Genomic DNA, 20,935 nt, shown 5'->3' on the forward strand with positions numbered 1-20,935 from the left:
TGCCTCTGGTTCAAAAGCTTTAATAGGAATTTTAATTGCCAACCATTTCAACAGAGCATGTTCACAAACGATTTCAGGACACGGTGAACACGTATAAAGAATCACATCCTTCGGATATATGGGAATCTGTCTCATTTCTTTTTATGAGCAATGAGCATTAATACATCCTAGAAGAGCATGGAGATTGAGCATGGCATTTTACAGTCACAATAGCACCACTACAGCTGTGAATATCCTTGAAGCCCTACACTGCGAGACACTGAGTCAGAAAGGACAAACAAGGAGTATGTACATGTTATGAGAGCGGGTGCAAAATATACCATTCATGGTTTGACTACGTTAACACTAGATGGATGTCCTTTTATAAATTACACTTCAGCCTCGTACAGAACTCAGGCATGTTCAGCTGTTTTTCAGTGAAGGGAATGCATGTTTTAAATACAATCAGAAGGCAGCAGCATGTGAAAGGTATTCCGCGTATAAATATGTAGGCACAGTTTGCACATCCGTTAGCTTTGGTATGGGGGTCATGTTTTAGTTTAGAACACTCACGTCGCTCATGTTTTGTCAACATTCAAAAACATCAAGTTTAAGACCTAAGATTCCATAGAGAGTAAACTGAGACCGAATAACACGACAGTGATATCAGTAGAATTTCACAAATCTTTACAAAACAAGCACGTCGTTCAAAATCAGAGATGCCGCACCCGACGTGAAAACGAGCAACAAGCTAAAGAGAATCATCCCCTTCGACAGAGTAAGATGTGCCGTGCCTGGAAGGGTGTTACAAACAGGAGTTGTACATCTCACAGTGAGTTGCTTAAATAAGAAAAAACAAAAAAAACAACAGGAAGCAGTTTGTGTGATGTCAGGTGACAGGTATGTGCCACATGGGAAGGAGGAGGACAGAGGTGTCGGGTGTGACGCTCGCCAATCGTGGCCAGCGGGTGAGGGTTCAGTGGACATGGATGGGTCCCAGGGCCTAACAGCGCATGCCTTTCCTGCCCAAGAAGCGCAGGACTGCATAGTTATAGGTCGTTGCTATCACATAGAGGAACTAGCGACAGGAGAGGGAGAAAAGAAAGGGAGAGAGAGGGGAGGGAGTGAACGGGGAAATGGAGAGAGGGAGATGGATGGGTGACAGAGATCAAGAAAGTGATTCGATTACAGGCAGTACAGTTACTCTCCTAAGCTGCACTGTGCACTTCCAGAGCAGTATTATTTTTCAACCAAATGCATGGACAGAGAACCAAAAGGATGACACTCGTTCAACTCACCAAAGCGAGAAGAGCCACTCCGGCACCAACAAATGCAGCTATATAATAGTCATAGGTGCCAAAGAACTGCAGAGACAAAACACGACATAATGCGTTTTGAACCATAGCAGCATGACGTAGACACATCGTCAAAAAAACATGACAGACGTGATAAAGAGGAGAACGACTTCACGAGTGTTAAGTGTGATACACTGGAGGAAGTGTTCCTTCCTTCTCATGAAGTTTTCGAATACCATCCTGTCACCGTAGTCTCGCTCACCTCTTTGGTTTTGCAGATCGAGGCTAGCGTCATTCCGCATGCCTTTCCTGGCATGGCGTTCCAAGGAAGTAGACCTGTTGAAAAGGTTATCTTAGAAATGTGAAACTGAATACCTCTCATTTCACGCCCATTGAAGAAAACACTCTGACGCTGATCGATGCAGCGGAACATTGGGGGCCGCCAATCATTTCTCCATTTGTCCTTTTCAATGAAATTGCAACGGGTTGCTTCTATTTTCTAACAACGTCACATTTGGTCTTACAATCCCCGAGAGCCAGACACAGACCCCGCAAAGAGACGGAGATGGACGGTCTAAAGATTTACCTTAAGCCTTTAAACATACAATACATTCCTCTCTTCAAAGACAAGAACGGTACGATGGGGTCGAGTCTGGGAGCTATTCATCAACCGGTCTGTCAAGACGAAGAAGGATGACAGCCATTAGATGTTCATCTCACCGTACTGCCTGGCGTCCATGCAGATCCAGCTGTGCTGGTTTATGCTCGGCGCCGTCTCAGCCAGGAGGTTAATGTTGTGGCATGTCTGTGCCATGTTGAAGAAGAAGAAGACAGGTATGGCCGCGAAGGCAAACACAGCCAGCCAGATGACGACCAGGATGTATGTCAGGACTAGGAACTGTGGGAGGAAGTAGTACGTTTATTTACAAGAAGTTACAGGAAGTTAGGTTCAAGGAGAATTTAGGACGTGTACAGCAGTAAATGTCCCTGGTGACCTAATTATTGCCGAATAATCAGACATAGCATGTTTCCCTAACATAAAACGTATGTATAATGTGGAATGTGGAATAATACTGTATAATTCATAAAAGATTACTGGAAAAATGTATCTTCATTCTGATTAAATTATTAACAATGGCTTCAACATTGAGAGCGAAAGGTTGTATACATGGATTCTGGAGACTTTCACGTGGTGACAAGTCATTAACTACATCATCTCACTGCCCCCTGTGTCAGTTCCATCCCCAACTCAACCCCTACCTCCAGCCCCACCCCTAGCCCTACTAGGAGTTCCACCCCTAAACCCAGCCCCTACCCTCTCTCCACCCCGTTTTCATCCCTACCCCAGCCCCACCCCTAGCCCCACACCCAGGCCAACCCCTAGCCCCCACACCCAGGCCAACCCCTAGCCCCACTCCCAGGCCCACCCCTAGCCCCACACCCAGGCCCACCCCTAGCCCCCACACCCAGGCCCACCCCTAGCCCCCACACCCAGGCCAACCCCTAGCCCCACACCCAGGCCCACCCCTAGCCCCACACCCAGGCCCACCCCTAGCCCCCACACCCAGGCCCACCCCTAGCCCCCACACCCAGGCCCACCCCTAGCCCCCACACCCAGGCCAACCCCTAGCCCCCACACCCAGGCCAACCCCTAGCCCCCACACCCAGGCCAACCCCTAGCCCCACACCCAGGCCCACCCCTAGCCCCACACCCAGGCCAACCCCTAGCCCCACACCCAGGCCCACCCCTAGCCCCCACACCCAGGCCAACCCCTAGCCCCACACCCAGGCCCACCCCTAGCCCCCACACCCAGGCCAACCCCTAGCCCCCACACCCAGGCCCACCCCTAGCCCCACACCCAGGCCCACCCCTAGCCCCCACACCCAGGCCAACCCCTAGCCGCACACCCAGGCCCACCCCTAGCCCCCACACCCAGGCCAAACCCTAGCCCCCACACCCAGGCCCACCCCTAGCCCCCACACCCAGGCCAACCCCTAGCCCCACACCCAGGCCCACCCCTAGCCCCACACCCAGGCCCACCCCTAGCCCCACTCCCAGCTCCAGCTCCCCCCCCTGGCCCTCAGACCTCAGCCCCTCACCCAGCCCTGCCCTTCCCTCTCCTTCCTCACCGTCAAGCTGAGGCAGCGGCCACACCTAGTGCTCCGGAACTCTCCGAAGGTCTGCTTGACGGCGCTCGTGGTGTAAAAACCCTCGGCCAGTAGCAGGATGCAGTAGAGGAAGAAGAATCCGGCCAGGCCGTAGATCACATACTGGAAGTACTTGATGCTGAAACATGAGGTCACAGGCAAGGGAGAGGTCAAACCTTCCCATTCCATCCGGTATACAGTATAGTTTTAACAGCTTCATGGACCTTGAACTGCCTCTCTAGCGTTGGCAAGCTCCATCCATCCGCAGACACAAACCCAGATACAGACGCGGGAAAAAAGGAAGACCTTAGGGGGGCAAAGGGGGCACCACTCACAACGAGGCCATGACGGCGTAGTCTTGGATGTTGCGAGCGAAGTGCGTCTCGACCAGGACCTCGGTCTGAGCCAGAGCCTCGTGCCCGCAGCCACAGAACAGTGCCACGCCGGTAAAGCACAGTAGAGTCGCCACCAGGGACGGGTAAGGCACTGCCCCAAGGCAGCGGACACAGCAATCATAGCAACCTGAGGGGGCATAATATATAAACACACAAGCGGCACACACCGCACACACTAGCACACAGCACATCTAAGCCACGGTTGTGACCCCCCCCCTCTTCCCTCCCTCCCTCCCTGGAATCCCTGTCTGTCACCCTCCTCGGGAACTATGGAGACGGCCCCTCTCCTGCTGTAAATCCATCAACAGCCAATTAATTCCATTTTAACAGGCATGAATGCAACAGAAAAAAAATTAGGGCTCAAAGAAAAGTGTGAAACCAAGAGCAGAGCAGAGTTTCTTCAGTCAATCGTCCATTCAAAACAAACCAGCCGGCACTGCCTTCACTGCAATCTCACACACTTCTTCTAGTGTAAGCTGTGTCGGTGAAGCAGTCAGCAAAACATCCAGACAATTAAATAGCTGCATTTGGCAGGAATGGGAGAAAGAGGAAAAACACCTAAGGCTTTGCAAAGCCAAGGCTGCTTGACCGGAAACATTTGTTGTTTTGGAAAATCTTGTGTTCGACGACAAACACTGTGATAGTGACAGTCTGCGAAACGGAACTGGAAAAACAGCTCTCTCTGTCCCCGGGTTTTCGCGTAAAAAGTTCCTCAGCTCTTGCCAGAAGCTTACAGCTCAGCCCCTTACTCCCTGTAGTCCAACCCTCTGTCACCACCGGCAACAGGCGTCACCAGGCTAGGAGAGAGAGAGCGGAGTGAACGGTGGGCTCCGGGGGGGGGGGGGGGGGGGGGGGGGGGGGGGGGGCTTGAGAAAGAGCCTCTCTTTGTGGCTGGAGACACAATGACCTTTGTCTTTGCCATGATCGGAGGAGAACAAAGGCCAGTGATGTCAAACAAACAAAGACCACCTCACACCACGAATGTACACACTCCTGGCGCTGCGCACACACACACACACACACACACACACACACCCATACACATCAACAAGTTGTGGATGGTTTGCTCTTCACGGGGGTGTCCACCAACAGGATTCTCACAGTACCAGTGGTCATGTCACTCAGGCCAGCCCACAGTTACAGCTGGCTGGCTGGTTACCAGCACTGGGTCTGCAGTCTGTGTTTGCAGGAGGGTGTTGATGTGTTCAAGGGTGGGTGCAAGCACGATGAATGGGAGGGGGAGACTAAAACGTCTTCAGCAACAACAATCCGCTCATCAAAGTTGTATGATCTCGAGAACCCGTTTGGGAATGGCAAACACTGTTGTGATCATGCATTATAAATGTCAGAGCTGCTCCAGCTCTCACAAACATACAAAACGTGGTTACACAACACCTATGTGATTCTGTTAAGGAGGAAATGAAGTCAACAAATTGCCATTTGAGTGTAAACAGCAAAACATGTCACGTTGTTTGTTGACTGCAAACACCCATGCTGCAGCTGTGCTCCACAAAAGAGTTATTTCATTAGTTAAGTGTGCTGCAAAAAACTGAAACTGAAAAGGTCCTTACTGGAATGCAATGGAGGCATCCATTAAGGTCTCTGACCACTTCTGAACAAGGAATTACAGCTGACATGTATACAATGGCTGGCGGATTTAACTTGCCGCCAAATTCAAATCATGTAGACGGTACAAAGGATTTATGCAAATGTGCTAATTATGCCTGCAACTAGTGTGGGAGTGTGAGAGCCTTTGACTTTATCGACCTTGCATGACCCCTTTCTGGCGGGAACCGGTGGTCATCTGTCCCTCAGAACCACTCTGGCCTCAGTCTCCCTTTAACTCATCATTAAACACTGATTTGTCTTCATAGGACAGTTATTTGTTATTTATTTTTATTTATTTTTACTAATCTAAACTATTCGCCAATCCTTTTTTGTTTTTTTTGAAATTTTTTACTTAATATTTACAGACTTGAAGATGGAATTTTGATTGGAATGGAGTTTTGCCGAAAATAATCCAAATGGAATGACATAATCGGTGTAATTTTTAGTCCTATGTGGGGACAAGTCCAATGGTGTCCACTGATTTAACCACAATAAACAGATCACCAACAGGTAAACAATAGAGCATGAACCAATTAAAAAAGTTTGAAATTAATTTCAAACATCCAGTTTGCAATGCACCCGAGAACCACTGTGCACGAAAAAAAACCTGCACAATAACTCAACAATGCATGTCATTTTACCAAAAAGAAATAACTCAAAGTTGGTTAAAGAGATTCAAACAAGATATAAGGTATTTATCATATCAATAAGTCAATGGCACAACAACTGAAAATTCAAAACATCTTATAAGCACTCACCCATGTCCCGACAGAAGTTAGTTTTTTGGAGGAAGTTTTAGATGGTGGCTTTGTGACTCTGATATGAGGATATGAGAAGTTATTCTCCACCACTGCTATATGAATCTGACTCGCGCTTTTGTCTCCTCAACAATAGACAGACCCCCAGCTCCTGCAGCCGCATCTTAAAGACACAAAGTCCCTTTTCAGACACCAACCATCATATATGCAGCTCTGGGTTCAACGCTGAGGACAGCACAGGGGTGAGACACCCTCAAAACAGAATCTCACTTGTTACCCAGTCCAACAGCTGGAGTTGCATTTCAGTCCACTGTAATTCCAGTCACACCAGACGGCTAAAAAATGACCCCCGGTGAATTTTTTTCTCAAGACGTCAGAGCCGCCGGCCAGTCATCAGCATGTCTTCATTCATGACCCCCACGCACTTGTTATGTAATCCACTGTAGTGGACGGCGGCCATGCAGACCCCGTGGTCATCGTTTACGAAATATACGCCTGTTTAAATGAGACATCCCTCCACAGCATTTTGAAGATCCCAAGACACACACGCAGACACATGATATCTTTGGCCTGGGATTTGATCTCTTAAATGTGAACGTGAGAAACGGTCCCATTCCTGTGATTTATTCGCTCCTAATCCAACAAACTGCACATTGTACACGTGCTCATATATCCTGGGCATCTGCCGGTGGCGTGCACCAGAGCCGTAACTACAGTACAGTATGTGGGCCGTCGGGCAGTCCATTAGCTCGGAGTAGCCAGGCTAAATATGGCTGGTGTGTGTACGCTACGCTTCCTGTCTGCACTCGAGGCACGCCACACACGGCACGCGAGCTGGCTCGACATGGCGGGTGGAGCTCTCCCTAGTGCCGCTGTTTTTCACACACACAGTGATATGAAGAAAAACACGCAGACAGAAGAAAAAAAGAAAAAGAGGGGGGGAAAAAGCCAGGGACATGGACATGGCATGGGAGAGAGGTTGATGAAGTCGACTAACAAGGGGACATTGAGGGCTGGGTTCAGCAGCTGCCCTCCCTCCATCCCTCCCTGCCTCCCCTCCCTCCTTCCCACCCGCCTTCCCTCCCCTCGCCCCTGACCTAGTTGATGTCAAAGCCCGGGCCCACACAATGCAGCCAGTGTGCCCGCTGGACCAAACACGGCACTGTCTGTTTTCGGAGCACCCCTGTACCCTTCTGTCGTTGTCACATTTCCCCTTTATAGCTCTGGATGAAGACATCGGCAAAACATTTTTTTCGGAGACACCGTCCACGCAGTTTGATAGTGCAGTCTCACACTGCTGGGATCTCAATGTGCTCTTACTGGAATGCGACATCCATCTTGGGTCGTTTAGTCATGCCTACTGTTGTTTTTTTCCTACATTTCACATTCCCTGCGAATCAAATTGGGTCTCATTCAACCGATGGTGGGAATTCAATCAAACAAACTGACAACTCAGTTCCAAAAATCTTTAATAATCAGCTGAATAGACTGAATAGCAATATTAGTGATGTAACAGCATCATAAACATACTTTTTTTTCCCAGAAGGAAGTGAGTTCTCCGAGAATGCAACTGTAGACAAAAGACAAACTTGAACCTCCCCAAAAACCTTCCTGATGCTTTAAAGCCTTTCTTTATATGGGATGAAATCGGCTTCATTCTCTGCACATAATGTAAAACCTCTCCCACGACAGACTCAGGTAGTTCAATCTGACAATTACAATGTACTTACAGTGATCTCTCTGAGAACCTTATTTATATAGTATATTCATGTGAACAAAAACAATCAAAAAGTGCTGGTCTAAGTTTATTATGTAAAAACAAGCAAGCCAATGGAATCATACTGTATCGGTTGTTAGAGGAGAGCCATCCTAAGCTATTATTTTTTTCAGTAAAAAGCAAAAGTCTTACAACATGATAAGCAAAATAAGACAGTCAACAAAAAAAACAATAGAGGTACTTAGACAGACAACCATAGATCGGAGTTACACCACTAAACATGAGGAAACCTTCATCTTCAAACAAATATAAACAAATATGTTACCAATTTACACTTTTACATTACACTATTGAGTGTAACTGCGGACACACACACACACACACACACACACACACACACACACACACACACACACACGCTCACACACACACACACGCTCACACACACACACACACACACATGCACACACACTCAGTATACGTACAGCACATACACACATATTCATTATACTGTATATAGGGATGATATATTGTGCATATTGAATAGAAATATTGTGGATGAATTTTTAACTTTTACTACAAATTGTTAGCAATGTTATAGTGAAAGTCCAATTCATCGCAGTCAAAGTAACATAGCAGGTCTCTAAGCAGAGCATGTTACAATAACAAGCCATTCTTAAGTCAGTAAGTAAAAAATAGCTTTTTTAAGTAGGATATCATGAGGAGTATGTATAAAATAGCTTAATAACACTGATATTCCACTGTTCATAAATGTCTCTTTGATCAGAGAGGATGATTCAGTCCAAATGTCACTTATTCCACACATTAAGAGTTGAAGATCAAAACATAGATTACAGTAAGAAAAAGCTTCCCATACAAATCCAACTGTACAAACATGTTGCTGAGGTCTTACAATAGAAAGTTTGAGAAAAAAAGCAATGTCACCCTCTATAGACAGGTATGGGAAATAAAAAGCACTTTTTTTTTATTATCATTTAACAGCTTCACAAAGGCTTTTTGAGATGATTGTTAGAAAGTGACACCACTTGCGGACTTCCAGCTACGAGGGAGCGAAGGCAGTGGTGTGTTGGCGGTTTGGTTCTGCACCCATGGACCCCGGCGAAGCTTGCAGAATGATCGCGGCTCTTGCAGTGTCAACAATAATTCAAAACAAGTCTTTTCATTCACACGATCCCAACAACCGCTTGGGTTTTCCTTCGTCATCTACTGTACACCTCGGCCCACATCCTCTTCCGATTCGAAATCTGTGTCTCTAATCCCACACCGGACTGGGTTATCCGGTCCCAAGCCAGGCCAGGCCAGGCCAGGCTATACCCGTGTTGTGGAGTGGGAATGGGGCAAGCCAGTGGAATTGTAGCCAGCTGGGAAGGTGCTGTAGGGGTGCATGTTGGGGAGCCCCATGAGGGAGTTGGGGATCATGGTGATGTTGTTGGGGGTCATGAGGGGGATGTCGTCGGGCGAGCGGCGCAGGGTGAGGGTGTAATCCATGTTGGGCGAGAGGTGCAGGGGGTCGTGGTGGGCGTCGCACGGGCTCATCTGGTTGGCCTGGTTCATCTGGTGGGACAGGCTCTCGTCGACAGTGGTGGCGTGGCTGACGTCGTTGCCGTTGCCCTGGTGCTGCGGGCTGGTCTGGTGCGGGCCGTCCTGCCGGCTGCGCTTGTCCTTGCGGTAGTAGAGGGCGGCGAACGCCAGCACGTTGAGGAAGAGGAGGGAGGCGCCCACGGCGATGGTGACGCTCAGCTCCGTGGAGTAATCTCGGGGGTTGGCCACGATCATGGGGCCCTGCTCCTCCCCGGCTTCCCCGTCGCTGCTGTGGGCCGTGGAGACCGGGTGCCGCTTGGTGCCCGAGGGCTGCGTCTTGCCGTTGGACTGCGTGGTGTCCAAGGGGGTCACCTTGGTGGTGGTGGAGGTGTAGTGGAACATGTCGTGGAGGTTGTAAAGGTGGGGCACCAGGTGTTTCCAGAAGGCCACCTTGGTGGCGCGGTAGTGGTCTCGGATGCGAGGCTTCAGGCCGATGTGCAGGTACAGCTGGTCATGGGGGTCGTACTTGGACCAGGCCACCTCCTCGAAGCGGTTGGCCTTGGTGTGAATGAACTTCGTATCCTGAGGCACCGGCTTGTTGGGGTCACTACACACAAACAATAAGAGCTAGTGGTCAATTACCAGCCGCACGTCATCGGACACAGAGTCGGTATTTGACTCCAAAACGGATCCTAGCTTGTCAAATATTCACAGCCGACATGTGAAGGGACCATCGCTTATGTCATACTCTGACTGCACATAATGAGATTAGATGGTGGGTTAATTAAAAGTCAAGCAATCAGCTTGTGGATTGTCCAAATCAATCCCATATGTACGGCAAGGATGTCATTTCACTGTCTTTCCTCAAGGGCTCAGCATTCCCTTCATATTACCTTAATCTACCCCAACCCCATTCATCCGCGGGCCTGTTTCCTCAGGTACTCCACCATTCCACCATTGTTAGTGCTTTTCGCGCGACATTCAGCAGGTTATTGTGTGTGACATCAGCAAGAGAGGCTGAGAGGGTTCATTGTAAACCGCGTGTCTCGGCAAAACCACATCCTGTGTCTCTGTCCCTGTTAATCAGGCGGTAATAGGGACGAAGCTAAACGAGAGTGCAGCGCCTAGACCTCGCTATTGTGCGGGTCCCACATTGTTTGAATCCATTACCCTTTCAATAAGCCCTCCATTTTCCATTTAACATCAGAAAGCATCAGTAATGTAAGCTGTCAGGCAACTGCAAAGTATGAATACGTCTTCTGCCATGAAAGTCATTACCACAGCAAGACAAAAATGAGAAACCAGGCAGCTAGCGCGCTCGTAGATTTGTACTCACCCACTCTTGGCGAAATTGGTCCAATAGGTCATGACGACAGCGCTGAGCATGATGTCGTTCCTGGAGAAGTTGCAGGGGAACAGGTCGGTGGGGCCCACCATGGGCACGCCGAACACGTAGGGCACCTCGTCGCCGTGGGCCGAGTCCGACCACACGGGCTTCATCAGGCTCTGGCAGTGGTGGTAAAAGGCGTAGAAGTAGGTGGGAGAGCCGTAGCGGGCGTGGAGGTCCGCAGTCACCACCGACGGCTCCACCCACTGGTGGTCGGTGAACAGGGCCACCAGGGTCTTCCTCCGGGTCTCCGGGTTGTCGCGGTCGGCCCAGTCCGTGTACATGAACTTGATGGTCTCCCTCAGGGTGTCTTTGCCCTCCGGGTAGCCGTACAGGCTGTCCACAAAGTCCGACACGGCAAAGTCAAAGTCGTTGCTGGACACGCCGTCCTCCAGGTCCACCACGTTCTCCACGAACCTCAAACCTTCGCCCTGGTTGACGCCCAGCATGATGTCGTAGTTGAGGAACTCGCCCTGCTCCATTAGGATCTCGGGGTCGTCGGGGATGACGTCGCCGTCGATGACGGGGCCGAAGGCGACGTGGTAGCGCGCCGGCTGGATGTCCTGCTCCACCAGCTCCCTGGCGGTCTTCTTCTGGAGACAGGCTACCATGTCCAGGGTGTCGAGCACGTTGCAGCCCACCCTCTCAGCCAGATGGCGCGTGTATTTTACTGGCTGGTAGTTGACAGCCCAGCTGGACAGGGCTGAGCCACTCTGGATGATGGCTCTATGGAACAGGCCTGGAAATAACACAGATACACACATACAGTTCACACACCTTCCTGTTTTGAGGATGACTTATGCGCTAAATAGCTACGAGTTACAGAAAATATCTCTGTCTTAAGACTCAAATTCATGTGTATTTTATTCAAAACGACTACTACAGTATATATCTGTATATAAAATACAGAGTATCTACATATATATACACATCTCCAGGCAACTAAGCGACAGTGTTCGATCTTGGTGCCGTAAACCTTTTTCACCCTCGACTTTTCAGTTTTTTTTCAGTAATAGGGCGTCCAACACGTTCACATCCACCATCTTGAAAAAAAAAACCAAGAGCGGTGGACAGGCGAACAAACACTGACAGGAGCCCCGCTCAGAAAATCAATACCACATCAAGACAGTGTGAGTAGGTGTGTGTGATAACAGCCAAGCCTCATGCGAGGAAGCGCTCTGCACGGCTGGTCGCCGGCGGCGGCTCTCCTTCATAGTCACATCTTCAGGGACACTTCCTATCCAGACTACTTGGGGACGAGGAGCAGCCATTTTCATTTAGCGGGGCAAACACGTTGCTGTATTTTTTCAATCCAGTCAGACCAAGCAGTGTGTCTAGATGTCTATCAGAGAGTGCCAGGGGACGTACGTTGACTCTGAGTCGATGAGGAGCCTTTCAGCTTCCAGAACATACCGTGCATCCGCAAGTTCAGTCGGACATGTCTGGAAAACTAAGCCCAAGCTCCACCGCACCGCACTCAATTATGTGATCCTTTCCTTTGATTGTGTTTTGTGATTATCTTTCGTAATTCACTGATATCCCTGTCCTGTTATCTGGTTGCGATTGTATGACGGACTACATTGGATGTATCTGATAACGCATAATTTAGATGTATGTGTTATTCGAGTGTGGATGTATCGAGTTGGCACCACTCCGAATGTTGAAGCTTGCCTGGACCTGGGATCGGATGTAATAAAGGTCTGATTGATTGGAGCTGGGGCAGAAGATGTTATGTGTGTGTGTTGGTTACGGTGTGTGTGTGTGTGCGTGAGAGAGAGATAGATAGAGATGAAAGAGTGAAAAGATGAGACAGAAAGAGAGGAAAGGAAAGAGAAACAGACTTGTAAAAACACAGGTTAACGGAGAACGCCGTCATTGTCCCACCCTTAGTGCCCTTGCTTAAATCATTCCAAAACGGGTTCATTAATTCAAAAACCTCCTTGGAATTTCCCTGACATGATATCTTTACAAGGACAGCTAGGACAACCAGGTCAAAAGAAGTCAATAGACGTTCATATCGACAAATCCATGAGACACATCGCGCATAATCTACACACATGGAGATGTATAGCTGTGCGTGGAGTTAAATTGATAGGCAGTTCAATGCCATATCCTCATTTAAATTTATAGGCATTCCTGTTTAAGGGGTTTACTCTAAAAGAGGCAAAGCTCTTACGTTGATTAGATTCAGGAGAGAAGAACAATAGCTATCACTTAACTATACCACAGCCCCCCGCTCCTATACTTTCATATCCCAGCACTCCCGTCTACATGAAGAATCGCATGGAGAAGAGAAGTACTTGACACAAAAGGATGGCTTAAACACTAGAGGCAGAATTGCCTTAATACAACAACAACAAAAAACGCAAATTATGGGATGGCATTAAGATTTCCACGGTGGAACACAGGTAGATTCGTATCTCCATAAATAATGCCACTGTCTTCAAGCAAGACTAGATAAGGGAACTATATATAAATATATACAGATATAGCGATGCCCTTGATGTATAAGATATGATATAAGAAACGCGATTTTAAGATACACGGAGAGACTGCGGGCTGATGAATCACAGTCCGCGTGTTCACCAAGGCATGTAACTCCTGCTTATAAAGGCCGTTCTGGTTTTCCCCTTCGACGAGCATCCCGCCTGCGCCCCTTCCCCCTCCAGGTGGTCTCTTACCCTCTGAGTGGTGGGACAGAGTGAGCAGGCTGACGCATGAGGCCCCGATCCCAGATCCGAAGACCGTGATGCGACCCGGGTCCCCGCCGAAATAGCCAATGTTCTTACTGATCCAACGCAGGGCCTGGATCTGGTCCAGAAGTCCGTAGTTCCCTTTGGCCGCCTGGTCACCTGTGCTGAGGAACCCTGTCACGTGGCCACGAGGAGAGGAATTAGCTCGAGGTAATAGTGCTAAATTTACGTTTTTTTTTTGTGTGTGTGACATTTCCCTGCACGGAAAAGGGTGGGCTGGATTCTTAACCCTCGGTTTCTCTCTTCAACACCACTCCTCGTGGGGATACTGTCTCCGTTGTTTCCTCACTTTCAACCTTTTCCCTGCTCAATTTCTAATGTGTCGGAGCAGGCTGCCTTGGAAGAGAGCCAGAAGGGCAGCAGTATCAATCACAAAGAGGTGGAGTGCACGGAGGTGGGTGGGCAGGGGGGGGGGGGGGGGGGGGGGGGGGGGCAGGCCCTCTCCGCCCCTCACACACAGATAGATGGAGTGTTACAGCAGTGATGTCACTCCGACAAGAAAGACTCCCCGACCTTGGCTGTGACTCCTGTATCTCTCCTTATTTAAATCAGCCTTTCAGGGCTTGCCAGAAGCAGTCTCTTTTCAGGTTAGATAAATTTACATCGAGGAAGATAAACGGTAATTGATACAGTATTTGGAGCGCCACAAAAACAGCTTGTGCACCTGGGAGAAGGTTGATGGATGGTTTCACCTCTTGTCCTCTGAGAATTAATACGTTGTTTGTGCTTATCTCATATGGATCACTCCACACGTAACCCTCAAGACACAGGACCTCACCTAATATGACTAGGCTAAAAGTACAGTGATATAGATAAAGTAAGAGCTTATACCACATCAAACGAAGAACAAATCTGGTAGGGAAAACACATGACGAATGATTGCGGACTAAACTTAAATCCCCCAAGACAGAACTTTCTCCCTCGTGTCCAGAGATGGCTAAGAAGTTCACGTCACCTAGCACGCCAACCCTGTAGTTGAGAGTGATGACGATGACGTTCCCGTAACTCGCCAGCACGCTGCCGTCGATCATATTTCCCGTGCCCTCCATGTAGGACCCACCGTGGATGTAAACCATCACAGGCCTGGCTTCGGCGTCCCTGATGTCTGGAGAAAGTCAGAACAGACACTGTGTACAACAATTACTGACAGGCAACGTAAGGACACCCCGGGGTCAGAAGACTGGACTACTGTGCTGTTGACAGCGTTCGAGACCGAAACCAAGGTAACGACATTGATATTAGCAGATGTGCTTAGGCTGAGTGATAGAGGCTGTGAAGCACCAATGGAGAGACAATGACAAAGCAGAGATCCTCATCATAGAGGCTGCCTCAACTCTACACGATCTCATTTGTCAACACTAGGTAGGCTCAAACCACTCGACCGAGCTTGCTTCTTCCAGGCCGCTTTTTAAAATAACAGTTCTCCTATCATCAAGTGTGGCAAAGTAGTGATTCATACCATACAAATGTATAAATTATGATTATGTATTGTGATTGTTGTCTGGTTATTATTCGGATTGGACATGAGGAGGTATGGTCTTTACAAAACATTAACATGATTTTTAGTGACAGAATTAAAGTACACAAGTCTTTATATGCATGGGCCATACAAATACTATACCTTATATTTCAAAGCAATCTTAACCCTGTGAAAATTATTATAATACACATCCTAGACTGTGAGATAAAAGGAGGTTGTGTGCAATCTATCATGTGATCTTGCATTGAATTATGGTCATTCTTAGAGGTGAGATGAGAAATGGCACACCTATATTTGTCTTCAGGGAGACCATCAGGGGCAGTCCTTAGTGTCTTAAAAACAAAAATGACACAAAAAAACACTAAATATTGATTGGTTGGACTTGACCAATAGGTGCTTCTATAGCTACATCACTTCCTGCAGCACATAACGTCCTTGACTGATGTGATTCACGTGCTCTCTGAATTTAGTGTGGAAGATATAAATGCAATTCTGTGGAAAGAGTGCATAAAAAAAATCAAAAAGAAGAGATAGAAAAAAAGAAGAAGAATTCATGCATTAAACTTTCAGCACCCAAAAATACCTTCAGCCTTATCACTGTCATGATGAGAGAAATCCGCTCCATGACTCTTGCTTTGGCTCCCTAGGATTCACATGAAGGAGAAAAAACAGAGGACAGGAGATTTCAAAAAAACATGACTGACCAAGGAAAGAAGATTGAAATATCGAACTCGCCTCCAAAAGGTCAGTCAAAAAAAAGGAAATGAGTCTAAAAAACCCAAGACCACCAACAGAGAGTAAAGTATTTCCCTTGATATTCCTCTCCTGATAAAAAAAAGGTGTGTTATTGTATGGACACAATATGTAGCTGCATATATTATGTTCTATTATGTATGACCCTCCAATAAAAACCTGAAACTGTGTACAAATAAATGGGTTCCTGAAAGAAACATGTGATGGAGAGATGTTGTTGTGTTAATGAGAATACTCCCGGGTAGATTACCAAAAGATCTTTAACATCCATTTACACGCAGACACACACACACACACCACACACACAGACATTCATCTTAGCAGAGTTCATTAGTCTCCAAGATAGATAGTTGCAGGGTTCTTGGTTTTGAAGTGGATTGGAGTCACTCGCTGCTCTCTTCAAGACTCCTTTGGTTAGCTCACTGTACATACCTTCTCCTCTACACACTTTCTTGTTGGGTTTTCTGGCACATTCCATGGATATTCTTTGGACTGAAAAATGAATGGAAGACTACGAAATAACAATGAGCTGTAGAAGATCGCAGATGCATGCAAAGCGCTCAACTGCCCCAAAACCTAGTCTGATTTGCATCACCGCGGGACGGTCAGTGGTGTGCGGTTAGAAATATTCATGACTTTAAATCATAACCATAATGGATAAACAATGCTGCACACAGTTAATTCTTATGTGCACATTGTGTGTGTGAGCCATTGTGTTTAACACCGAGCAAAGAGAACGTGTTAATAAATCACAAGGGTTTCATAGGAAATACAGCATATCTGTATTTGTCCAGTAAATACTAATTACAGCCTTACAGCAGTTCAACTTTCTGTAACTTACAGAGGTTTGGGGCTCGAATTGTGAATTTAATGTGCAGATGAATAAATATTTCACATACTGTAACTAACAAATATCTCTCTGATTGACTACAACAACCCTATTGACTCATTCACAGTGGTAGGGATATTGAATGAAAACCATGCTGGGGGCAATGTTGCCACTGTTCTATGGTTTTTGAATTCGTAGGTGAATTTCATGTTTTTTCCTTTTCTTACAGAGCTTAAGACAAGAACACAGGTGACACAGGTGACGAGATGATGATGTGCCTGGCATGACAAATCAACTGGTGATGGAACAAATGACACGGAACAATGACAACAGCACATGCTCAAAACAGGATGATCGCAAAATGACAGCAAGGCTGATACAGTGGTCATAAGAAAGATCCGGAACGGTCATTCTGTCCGTTAACCGACCGCCCGACTCACCCTCCACCGTGGGGACATAGATGTTCAAAAACAAGCAGTCTTCGCTCTGATCCTGAATGTACGTCGCCACAAAGTCCAGGTTGTAGGTGAACCATATGGGCATCATGATCTCGGGGACGGTGTTGCGGATATTCTGCGGGCACACGGGCATGAACTGAGTGGCGTTCTTGATCCCCGACCAGGAAGAAGGCTGGTCCGGGGGCATGAAGCGCTTCTCCCCAATAGGGGGCGCTGCGTACGGCACCCCCAGGTACTGGTCCACAGGCCCCAGAACCTCACCGGGCACCGCAACCCTCCGGCCCCTCAGTTTCCCATACTGGGTGTTCACCGTAGGGTTGAAGTTTTGGCTTGTTGCCTGTGTGAGAGGCCAGTAGGAGCATAATATCCACCATATAAGACCGCAGCGCGCGATGGATGCAGCTCCTCTCCGACAAGATCGGTGTGTAGGCAACAGATGGTGTCTGAACGCGGCTCGCCACATGGTGTGGGCAAGCGAGTGCATCCCCCCCTGCACAGCACCGAAATCACACTCTAGAGTCAACCCCTTCTGACCTAGCTTTCCCTGTCAACCAGACATCGTCGGTTCTTGTCGGAACTTGGCTCCAAGGGTTAACACAAACAAATACACCAAAGACAGGTTCTCAATCATTTCCTGCTCCAAGTTTCATGGCGGGTATTTTCAGACCTGGGAACAAGAGAGGGGCATAGTGTTAGTGCACGGTAAGAAAAATCTTTGTTCTCAAAGTGTCGGTTGCCATTCTACCTGAGTATGAAGCAGGGCTATTGACATTCACAACTAGACTAGTATGTTGCCCGGTTACTTGAAAACTGGGTCTTCTAAATATATACAGCAGTTCTAGAGTAGACCATCCTGCTTATGCTTACACGGAAGATTTGCTCCCAAATCCAACCCACTCAAGCATTCGAAATAGCAAACTCCAGGGATTGTTTGAACAAAGCACAACAACAGTGGTTCCTTCTGTGGTTTTGCAACACAGTTAGCCTCCTGGATATCCCTCTCAAACTCACTTGTCTTGAATAGTCTTCAGTATTGAATAAGGACTTATTCCTCCAATTGACTGGAAAAAGCCTGCATAAGCGATATCCCGTTCGCAGTCGATTTAAATGACAACACCTCCTCATGACAGGAGTGTGGGCAGGATTACTACGGGGAGGAGATGGGAGGAATCGGAAAAACCATCTGCAATGATGTAGGCGGAATGCTGTGTACTGTGAGGTGCAACGCATCTGGGGCTTAACACAAGGCCTGTCCGTAAGGCCCGCAGATCAGTTTCAATGCTGAGGATTAGGAAGTCGTCAGATTGAGAATTCCTGTACGAATTGGAGGTTTATGCTCAAAACAATAACGGGGCGGGGGGGACGGGACGTTTTATATTGAAGTATTCAACAACTCAACCACCCCATGGTGCCAAGGCTGGACCTGTATGGCTGATAGGGTTATTAAAACGAAATAAAGTCAAAGTATAATAGAAGCAGAGGCCTTGATGCCCAGGGCAAGATAAACTCACACTCATAATAAGCCTCCTAGGTCATCAGGCTCAATACTTGTTTGTCAATATGTGTGACTTGAAGAACAAGGCAGGAACAAGCTTGTTCCCCTAAATCAATTTCCTGAGCGGTTATTGATGTGCATAGACCTGCGTACAGAAGCAGCCAAGAGCTTCTCTCTCTCTCTCTCTGAAACTAGCAGTATAGGCCTACAATATATTGATTATCTCAAGTAACACATTTCCAAGTCCTCAAAGTCTTGGATGTCATGATCTCTGCTATCTGGTGAATCCCAAAACAAATTTACCTATAGGCCTACGTTTAATTAAAATAACCCAATCATTGGAACATTGTCGAAAACAATGAATGTGGATACTTTATCCGGTTAAAAAAATAAACGAGCCATGCACCAAATTACATAGCCTAATAAGTCTCGTTGTGATATGAAAGAATGTTGAATTAAGTCCTAAGTGGGTCGAACATTCTTCATGTCATTTATCTGGAGTCGAGGCAAGCGGGCGAGGTGTACTCCCTGAACACACAGGATTGTGTTTAGACCAGCAGGGGAGACGGAGGAGACTTCGACGAGACATGAATACGAATAGCGTCTCTTACGGAGGTGCAATGCTGTGGCAACATCTGATGCGTAGGCCTAGATGCGGTGTGCGTTAATTAGAAATACAAACACATTAGCCTACCGCTGGCTTCTCATCTCTATTGAAAAAAGCACACAACTTCAAAACGATAAGCCAAAGGCATAAAATAACCTACAGCCACAGAATAATGCACTGGCCTGTGGTTTTTCAGCACTCTAAAAACGAGGCTGTTTGATTTTGAAGATATGACCATTTCTTGGGGAGTGCATCCTAGCAACCACCAGTAATATCATGAGCATACATGCTTACATTTTGGATAAGCGTAAATGATGGTCGTAAACAAAATGTAGACTGTAGAAATGTCCAAAGTTAACCCCACAACAGGTGTGTAATAAGAAAACTATTTTATGAGCTATAACTTCCCAGTATAGGCTAGCCTACAATGGCATAAGATATTCATGAAAATGACAATATTTATTTATTTAAATACTATCAACCATATCTGCGGGTACCAACCTTGATTATGAGGTCGTTATTTAGGCGACAGGCCTACAATTAGGCTATGTCTGATGATCAGCGCCTGTCAGCAAGCAATCATAACCTCAATGGGAAGAATCAATCCAATTCCGTGACAGACAGATACAATATGTTTCCTTCATTGGGATGGATGCCGAATCCGAATGTCTGACGTCTTGCTCAAGGTAGCCCGTGACCATTGTAGAGATCGGCCCTGGATAAACGATAAGGGATTGCAGTGCGTAAATTAGAGCTCGCACTTCAGACATACAAGGTGGTAGGCTACACTAAAATTGGCCCCTTTCAAATTAATTGGCGTCAATCCACCAGTATATCTTGATTTGGTAGTCTACAACTTCTTTAATAGCATGTATATAGTGTAGTGCGTGTAGGCTACTTCAAAGGCGATAAGATAATAATGTCACAGAGCACCTCTCTTTGAAGGTGAGCTGGTACCATTGAATAGCCGGCGATATAGGCAACGATGCGTTCAAATCTCAGAGTGGAAATTTGACAGAAATCCAGACGTTCACACAAAAGACACAGCCACAACCCAACCTCTCCAAATAAATGCAATCAGTGCGATAAAAGAGAAAACGTTGGAGCTTTCACCCCCAAAAATTCCAACAGCGAAAATAGCCTATGACAGCCTACATTTGGCTCCACCACATTCATTCATACAACATTTATTAGCACGATTAAACCGCGGGGAATGAGAAGCGAACGTGAAAAGGCAAGTTTTGATCAATCTGGCAAAACCTTCTTCTCGTGGAATAGACGTTCAAATAGAATTTCGACTCACCTGCTTACAGATGGGCTACTAGACCATACCCGGCATCCCTCTTCTGCATATCGTGTACTTTTCAGGGAAATTATTTCCACAATGGCGTTTGTTCCTTAATCCAACAGAAACACTTTTTTTTTCTCACATATTCATGTTTTCCTCCTTGATTAAAATTAATATCTTAGCTCGCGCGGTCTGTGCACGCACTGCGCGTTCACGACGGCAAGGTCAGGAGCGCCCACTGCCGAGCGCGTTTCTAGGCAACCGTGGGATACGCGTGATCTGAAAAACAGGCAGAAAATAAGTAAAATGAAGCAGATTTAGCTCGCTCACTGTGGTCTTTAGGTTTCTCTCCGGTTTCACTATCGCTTACTACCTATGGACCGCTACTTTATATAGCCTCTAATATACATTTCAGAACCTTTTAAACTATGGGCAAAGCGCCA

General features: G+C 47.1%; 2 protein-coding genes across 4 annotated transcripts; both read right to left on the minus strand.

The window, feature by feature from the left end:
- Positions 1–4: 4 nt before the first annotated feature.
- plp1b (proteolipid protein 1b) lies at positions 5–6,392 on the minus strand. 3 transcript variants are annotated; one of them, XM_047050478.1, is made up of 7 exons: positions 6,184–6,392; positions 3,758–3,944; positions 3,405–3,561; positions 1,995–2,172; positions 1,537–1,610; positions 1,278–1,343; positions 5–1,057 (listed from the first exon to the last, which is right to left on the minus strand). In XM_047050478.1, the coding sequence occupies exons 1-7, from the start codon at positions 6,185–6,187 to the stop codon at positions 983–985; spliced, it is 741 nt and encodes a 246-aa protein (XP_046906434.1). In that variant the 5' UTR covers positions 6,188–6,392; the 3' UTR covers positions 5–982. The 3 variants fall into 3 exon arrangements, with proteins under 3 accessions (XP_046906434.1, XP_046906433.1, XP_046906432.1); XM_047050477.1 differs by lacking the exon at positions 6,184–6,392 and adding an exon at positions 4,376–4,643; XM_047050476.1 differs by lacking the exon at positions 6,184–6,392 and having other exon boundaries at positions 3,758–4,039.
- Positions 6,393–8,347: 1,955 nt separating this feature from the next.
- LOC124488056 (neuroligin-3-like) lies at positions 8,348–20,751 on the minus strand. Its single transcript, XM_047050515.1, has 8 exons — positions 20,508–20,751; positions 19,706–19,919; positions 17,085–17,769; positions 15,646–15,705; positions 14,538–14,687; positions 13,511–13,696; positions 10,779–11,568; positions 8,348–10,049 (listed from the first exon to the last, which is right to left on the minus strand). Exons 3-8 carry the CDS (start codon positions 17,584–17,586, stop codon positions 9,230–9,232), a joined length of 2,508 nt encoding a protein of 835 aa, XP_046906471.1. The 5' UTR covers positions 17,587–17,769; positions 19,706–19,919; positions 20,508–20,751; the 3' UTR covers positions 8,348–9,229.
- Positions 20,752–20,935: the final 184 nt, after the last annotated feature.

Source organism: Hypomesus transpacificus, unplaced genomic scaffold (assembly GCF_021917145.1).
Source record: "Hypomesus transpacificus isolate Combined female unplaced genomic scaffold, fHypTra1 scaffold_116, whole genome shotgun sequence".
NCBI classification, from domain to species: Eukaryota; Metazoa; Chordata; class Actinopteri; order Osmeriformes; family Osmeridae; genus Hypomesus; species Hypomesus transpacificus.